General features: G+C 43.1%; 1 protein-coding gene across 13 annotated transcripts in view; it reads left to right on the forward strand.

Moving 5' to 3' along the window:
- The window catches only part of LOC128322452 (transmembrane protein 205-like), an 8,174-nt gene extending 1,444 nt beyond the window's left edge, over positions 1-6,730 (forward strand). For 11 of the 13 annotated variants that reach the window (XM_053243714.1, XM_053243705.1, XM_053243703.1 and 8 more), the window contains 3 exons: positions 3,739-3,924; positions 4,944-5,107; positions 5,907-6,730. In XM_053243714.1, the coding sequence (XP_053099689.1) occupies positions 3,825-3,924; positions 4,944-5,107; positions 5,907-6,206 (564 nt within the window). In that variant the 5' untranslated portion in view covers positions 3,739-3,824 and the 3' untranslated portion in view covers positions 6,207-6,730. Of the gene's footprint in view, positions 1-25; positions 1,289-3,738; positions 3,925-4,943; positions 5,108-5,906 lie in introns of those variants that run through there. The other 2 variants (XM_053243716.1, XM_053243712.1) reach the window with 2 other exon arrangements.
- The last annotated feature ends 884 nt before the right edge of the window (positions 6,731-7,614 follow it).

Genomic DNA, 7,614 nt, shown 5'->3' on the forward strand with positions numbered 1-7,614 from the left:
CCTTTGCTGCTCTTTCTGCATATGCTGTATTCTGTTCAGGACACTCTGGTTTGGAAACTTCAAGCAATGTTGCTCTGTTAGAACAGTTTGTTCGTGTGAAATAAATTTTGTTGGCAGAAAACGTTTCCTTTTGCAGTGAGCATGTTGCTGTAATCTCATTTTTTTTGCGATAGGTGGTAGGAACATCATTACCCATTTTCTTGGTTACTTCATCACCACCAACAGTTGTGGAAGGGGTGGAAACTCTTATTCTGTGCCTTTTGGAATTTGTCCTGTTTGCACTTGTTGCAAAGAGCAGCCTCTTTGAATTCGGATAATTCAAGACCTTAAAATCCAGAGTTACCTTTTCTACTAAGTTTAACCTGAAGATGTTCTTCCTAGCTGTGTGTGTATGTACTATTAGCTTGATTTCTTCCACTCTGCAGCTGGATTTGAACTTGTCTTCAGAGTGTGGACAGAGGTTTGGGAAAGAATGGAAATTGCTTGTAAAACTCTACAGACGTTCTGAAATGGTGGAGGGAGTATCTTTAAGTAGTGGCTTCTAGATTAATTATGGGAACCAACAAATGGCCTTTCAATTTATAACAAAATTCCATTGCTAAATAATAATTTGGAAAACACTGATCTATTTAACAGTGGTGGAGTCAGTGGAGGCTCTTCACTTAGGGCAGGGTGGGCAACGCCCCCCCCCCCAGGCCAAAATGTCCAAAGAAACTAATAAAAATGCTCCAAAAACAGTAATAATTGTCAGCCATTCTGTCCTCTGCCACCATTTTAGGTCTAACTGACTCAGTCACTGCAGCCCTGCACTTCCTTGCCTGTAGCTTGCAAGCCTGCAGTGTTGACATATAGTGGGCGCTGGTAGTGAAATTCCTTAAACACCTATAAGAGCACACGAAAGTTTCACATAACAGTGTTCATAAGGCAGGAGCCAATCCCATGGCTTGCCTTTGTTGTCAAAAGATGGGCTGAATTCAAACAGCCCTATCAGGAAGACGTCATCCTGACTGACAGCTCGCTCTGCCTCTGACTAGCAATCAGTGTGGATGGGGGCAGTCCTTGTTCTAGTCTTCCGAAGGAAGAGAGCGGCAATCGCCATTTTGTTCACTCTTGAACAGTGTGCTGTGTGAGCTGCCTTACAAAGAGAAGAGAGACCATTTATTTTGTTTATTTAGCCTCAGATTATGTAAATTAAATTCATGTAATTGTCAGATTATGTAAGATGTAATTCACTAGCAATACGCATTTGGGCGCCTTTTAAGGAACTAATCAACACAAAACAAAACGTGTAGGTAGCTCCCTGCCCCTCTCCTCAGGTCTGTACCTGAAGCGATCACTTTGCCCTACCACATGAAAGGGCCACCCCTGCTAAATGCATGCTTTATTTGCACGTTTATTATCATGAACTTAAAATAATTACTAATTTCCTGCCAGGTCTGCCATGGTTTAAAAACCATCATTTCACAAATTGGGAATCTAATCTTCCCATAGTTGCAGTCTGCAGATATTTCCTATCATCATTTGGACAGTTTTATTTATAAAACAGGAGGGGTAGCTTAGAAGCTTTTTACACCCGCCTCCCTGGTTACGCACTCTGGGCCCTGCCAAGCCACGTCCCCCCCCCCACACTCCTCTGCATTCACTCAGCCCACCAATTTCTTCGTGCGGGACAGTGGAATAGGCATGGCCCCTCCCAACCCTGGAAAGAGCAAGCTGCAAATTTGAGAAATAATTATAAGTCCCTCATGCTAATAATATGTGGAAATAACAACTTGACTTAATTTGTGGAGGGTTTTGGTGGGTTTTTTGTTTGTTTGTTCTTAGCATTTTTAAATAAACCAAAGCTGCCGAGCCAGACAGATGGTTTTCTAGGCATTCAGGTTTACAAGTAAAAAGAGAGAGCGAAATGATTGATAAATATTTTAAAACTCTCTGTTAGGCATTTCTGAAATAGTAAAAAGTGGCAGGTGGGCCTGGCTTCCAGAGAGGCCTGTGCATAGGCCTCGCTGAAGCCTGAAGCTCTCCAGGCAGGCCTTGGAGATCAGCAGGAGCAGACAGTCAAGAAAGGGTTAACTTTCCTCCCAGCCCTATTGGTTTTCCTGGAGTCCTGTGCTCCTCCCCCCACCTTGGAATTTGTATGGAACTGCAGAGCCCAGGTAGCTGGCTGTTGGATTAAGGGTCTCCCTGCAACCAAGAAGGAAAGTAAAACATTTGCTGTTTGAAAGTAAACCCTTTGCTCTGTGTGTGTGTGTGTGTGTGATTTGTTCCCCTTGTTCAAGCTACCATGCTGCTCGGTCCCTCCCCCCCATGAACCGTGTCTGTGTGTTGCACATGGGAGAGAAGTCCCATCCTGTGTGTGTGTCAGAGAGAGAATTCTTAAGCTTTAAAAAACCACCAACAAAAACAAAATAAGTACAGTGGTCCCTCGACTTACGAAGATAATCCGATCCAAACGCATGTTCGTAGGTCGGAATTTTCGTAAGTCGAAAAGCGCATCCACGGAGGTCCGGAACACTCGTAAGTCGAGGAAACCGCATCTAAACCGGCAACAACTTCCGGTATTTTTTGTCATTCGTATGTCGAAATCTTCGGATGTCGAGTGCTTCGTAAGTCAAGGGACCACTGTATGCCAAAACATGTACTCATGGCATGTTTTCATAACTGTCTGAAAATGGGTGTCCTTGAGTGCAGAGGTTTTTACAGGTATGTTCCTTGGAATGACATAGCCACCTAATAGCACAATGGGGAAGTAACTTGCCTAGGGAGCAAGAGGTTGCTGGTTAGAATCCCCACTGCTGTGTTTCCCAGACTCCTATATCAGGCAGCAGTGATACAGGAAGATGCTGAAAGGCATCATCTCATACTGCGTGGGAGGAGGCAATGGTAATCCCCTCCTGTATTCTATCAAAGAAAACCATATGGCTCTGTGGTTGCCAGGAGTTGACACTGACTCAATGGCACAACCTTACCCTTTACTTCCTATATGCCCACAGGAGTTAGTGTTTTTTTTTTTGTTTTTTTGCTCCACCCCTACGCCACCCACTTTGGCTCTGCTCACCTGCCTGGCGCCCACCTAGTCCCAGGGGTCACCAGCCGCCACTGGTGGTGGTGATGTTGTATCTATTGTAGCCTGAATATGAGCACCTTTTTTGAGCAAAATGGAGCCAACTCGTATCTTGCTTTGAGATGTTGTTTATCAGTTAGAAGATGCCAGTTGATTCCCATTTGGATGAGAGCAGCTTCCCGCCATTGTGATTTGAGGACTTTGGGATAAGTGCTACAAAAATGTGTGTGTAAGTCCTCAGTATGCAACCCACTTCCCTCTGCAATCCACAGTTAAACTCATTGACATTAATGGTTCCAGATGTCACTTTAAGCCCTTAAAACTTGAACCTCTCTTTATGGTGGCATATGGTGAATTGATCTAACCATCTTTTTATCAATCCACTCAGAAGGGAAGGTTATAGGTGTCACTGTTCACAGATGGCTCGGAATGGGTTTCTCTTGGGAGCCCTAAGATTGAACTTTGTTAAGCATGATAGGATGATCCATTCTAATTTAATTCCTTTAAAACATCCAGCAAGGGATTTGCAGACCCTTACGAAACACAAATACTTCTAAGAAAAGTGTGTCAGGTTTTTAAAACAGCAACGAAAAAGCAGCAGTCCCACTCTTCTTTACTGCAAAGATCGTTTGAAGCTAATAATTTTTTTGTGTCTTTTCGGTGTCTCCATACAGATTAAATTGGACAACTACATAGTCTTCCAGGCTAAAGGTGAATCAAGGAAGCTGTGAATGAATGATCATCTTTGCCTTGAAGTACCATGCCCACAGATGCTGATCCCTCAACCATAGTGAAAACAGTTCACCTGGTTTTCCTTTCAACTTTCTGGGGAATGCAGATTTGGGTCACTTTCATATCTAGTAGGTTGGATCTCCACCACCACTCACATAGAGGCTCAAAGGCCAAATTAATTACTGTAGTTTCATTTATTATGAACTGGGAAACATTCAGTATATCTGGAGAAATGAGACACCCTAAGGCATCTGTTATTATTTATTGCATTTCTATACCACCATAAAAATTAAAAACAACAACAACACCTCAAGGCGGTTTACAGAAATGAGTTCAGAATACTTGGAGGGGGAAAAATCCTGCTATAACAAGTCTGTAAGTAAGTGTGCAGGTTGGGCAAATAGAGATGACAACACTGTGAATGGCGGAGAAATCTGAAGAAATTCCAGATTGACTAATAGGGGTGTCATGTAAATTAACATGTTTTTAGATCTCTGTTTTTCTGAATCCCCTGGGCTTGGTCATGGGAAGGTGGAACTGCAAAATATGGAAATATGTTGTGTACTCTGTAAAAATATTTATAAACACAAAACACTCACGCACACAAAACAGGAAAGCTCATAAATAAGAAGGAATAATCTATATATTTCTCTAAGGCATACCCATTGCTAATCCCATGCATGGCAGCTCTCGCGAGAATTCGCTAGCAGCTGCTGGATAGCGGTGGGGATGGACAGACGGTGGCCAGGCCGGCCAGTGGTGAGAGAAAGTGGTGGCCACAGCAGGAGGGCAGGGAGAGAAAGTGGTGGCTAGGCCAGCAGGCAGGGAGAGAAAACGGACTGGGAGTGGGAGAATGGACTGGGGCTGAAGGGAGGGGGGAGGGGTTTAAGGGGGGGAGAATGACTGAAGGGATGGATACGAAATGAAGATGGGGGGAGAGACACGGAGAATTAGGGGCACAGATGCTCTGCGCCGGATCAGCTAGTACAGATTAAAAGAGCTTGCCTGTATCTGTTTGCATTGCATAATTTATTTTGCATTCAAGATAAATATTTAACTCTCCCCCCACCCCCTGCCCCAAGGACATGTGATGGGCCTGAATAAGTTTTTAATGATTTCTTTGTTGGTGTTTCTTCTGATTTTGCAGACTTCGTGATGGGCAGCAATCTCTCGCAACACACATTTGGCTTCATTCAGAGTTGCCTCTTCCCTTACTACTTCCACATTGGTTCTGCTTGTGCTTTAATGAATCTGACTATATTTGCTATGTGTCATCCCAGTGAACTTCTCAATGAGGAAGAAACCATGCAGGTAGGCTTCCTTTTAAAAAAAATTGGTTCACAGTGCAGAGAAACATGGACTACTGGTGTGTAACCACAATCAAGGCTGTTGCAGAAAAGAGCATTTCCACTCCAACTTACAAGTTGTGCAAATGCAGTTACACAATGCCCATTATTTCCAATGGGCATTGCATCGCATAACTTTTTAGTTGGTACGGAACTGCTCCATTCTGCAACAGCCTTGATGGTGTTTATATAAATGCAGCAGCATGGGTAGGTGCTCCACCACCTGTGTCTCGCTGAATGGTATGTGAGCCTTTATTATATGCGTACTGTTAACACACTTGTTAGTTTGCCATAATGCCTTTTTACAGTCTCATGCTCGTGTGACTCCTATAAAGATTTGGTTAGGTGAGAAACCAAGCTCTGTACCAGGGTCCTGTGGGTCCTGTGCCAAGTCCTTTAAATGGTTTCTTGTAACTGCCACCTGAAGTTAGGGCTAGGATCCTGACACTTGTAATGATGCCATGGCAACTACGAGTTGAGATTTGATTGCTCCCCCACCATAGGATGATACCTTGTACTGAAATATAACCAGGTTTAATACTAATTGAAAGTACAGTGGTACGGTCCATCCATTATCCATTCTGTGGCTTCTTTGCAAAGCTGGAGTCATGGGTAGTGGCCCAATTGGTTCAGATGCTGGTGGTAGTCAAGAAGGATTATTGGATGAAGAGAGTGTAGCTACATTCCTTATGCAGTCCAGAAACTGAAAGTTACTGCCTTATACTGGGACAAAAGTTCACAGCATAACTGTTTTTCCTTTCCAGATTACAGTCTTCTTCATTTGTGTCACAGTCTCTGCTCTAAATTCTCAGTGGTTTGGGCAAGTGACTTCAGATATTATGGCTGAAATGCACCTGATTGAACAAAGCTATGGCTTGGGAGAAGACGTCAGGTGGTTCTCAAACAAGTCCCTTATACGGCTGTGTAAACTGGACTCTAATTATAGGGAGCTGACTAGCAAATTGAGTATCTACCAGGGCTTTTCTTCATTCTGCAATCTGTGCTGCATCACATGCAATGGCTTGAGTCTCTACTATATGGCTGCTCATCTTTCAGCACTATAATCATGTGGGTAAATCAGTTGGAACAGCAGCTCAAGCTTGTATGGGTATATGTTCAAGAACAGTGAAAGCATGGGTTACATCAGTTGGTTTAATCCATGCTCTCTGCTGGTATAGAGAACTCCTCTACAGAAGGCTCAGAGGCTGTGAATAATGTAATGCCATCAAGGTACATATTTAAGTACGAGTCTCTTCCCCCACCACACTTTTTAACTTTGTATGCATTGAGAAACTGATGTAGGATTCTTGAAGGATACATTTTATATGTCAGGAGTGGGTCACTTCATTTGTCCACTGCCCTCTCAATCTTCCATGGGAAAACGATGCTAAACTTTTAAGGAAGCTACAGCCTAGCTAATCATGAGTATTTACTTAAGGGCACCCATGCCCAGCAGATGTAGGATACACTTAACTGTGCTTGGTACATGGAAAAACTATTCTATCAAATGTATTTTTAATTTCTTCCAAACAAAGGGAAGGCTTTTCTGTTACGATGGACTAAATTAAAACTTTATTTTATCAACTGAGCCAGTAGAATCTAAATTCAGTGGCAATAATGAACTTATTTCCTGGCTGTAAGGTGACCTTGATCTCTACTTGCTGTGTAAAAATGCAAGATACTTACTTTCTTCTCAAGCACTGATCAAGGCTGTTCCTGGTGCTCTCTTCATTCTCTACATGGGGCAAAATCAAGAGCAGGTCTTGGGCTAGTGCAACTTCACCCCTCATATTGTGTCTATTGGATGTTCTTGATGTCACACATTGGGTCCTGCTTGAAATCACAGCTGTATTTCAAGTCCTGTCCATTCCTTATTCCGTTAAACAGTTTGGTCTGATTCAGATGATAATATAAACCATTAATGAATGATAACACTGGTTTTCCTCCTGAATGTATCGGGGAGGAGATGGAAAGCTTCCAATTTTGAATAAACCACAGTTCCCTGTCATGCCTGAAATCAGGCAAACTATGGTTTATTCCAAATGGAAAGTGGAAGCTTTCATTCTCCTCCCTTCTGTGTGCAAAGGGAAGAGGGACATGCAGTTAGCAAAACTCAACACACATTTTGGTTAAGGCATTGCATTCTGCAGACAAGGGGAGAATGTGGCTGAGCCTGGCCTGTCACTCGCTCTCAGTCTCCTCATGTGTAGAGGTTGGGAGGAGGAAGCAGATCATGTGTACAGGCACTTTTTATCTCCATATCTCTAAGAGGAGCCACCACACTTATGCCATTAATTTATTAATTTATTTGAGTATACTGGCTGACATGATGTACAAGTCTAATGGGGACAGGAGATCTCAGTACTGCTGTGGACACGAAAGCAGCGGTGCCACTGTTACTGACTGATAGCTATGCAAGCAGCATCCCCTCAGTTTCGCCCATTTCCCACAATGAAAAAAGCCATGGGGGAA

The sequence above is a fragment of the Hemicordylus capensis genome, chromosome 4 (genome assembly GCF_027244095.1).
Source record: "Hemicordylus capensis ecotype Gifberg chromosome 4, rHemCap1.1.pri, whole genome shotgun sequence".
Classification (NCBI taxonomy): domain Eukaryota; kingdom Metazoa; phylum Chordata; class Lepidosauria; order Squamata; family Cordylidae; genus Hemicordylus; species Hemicordylus capensis.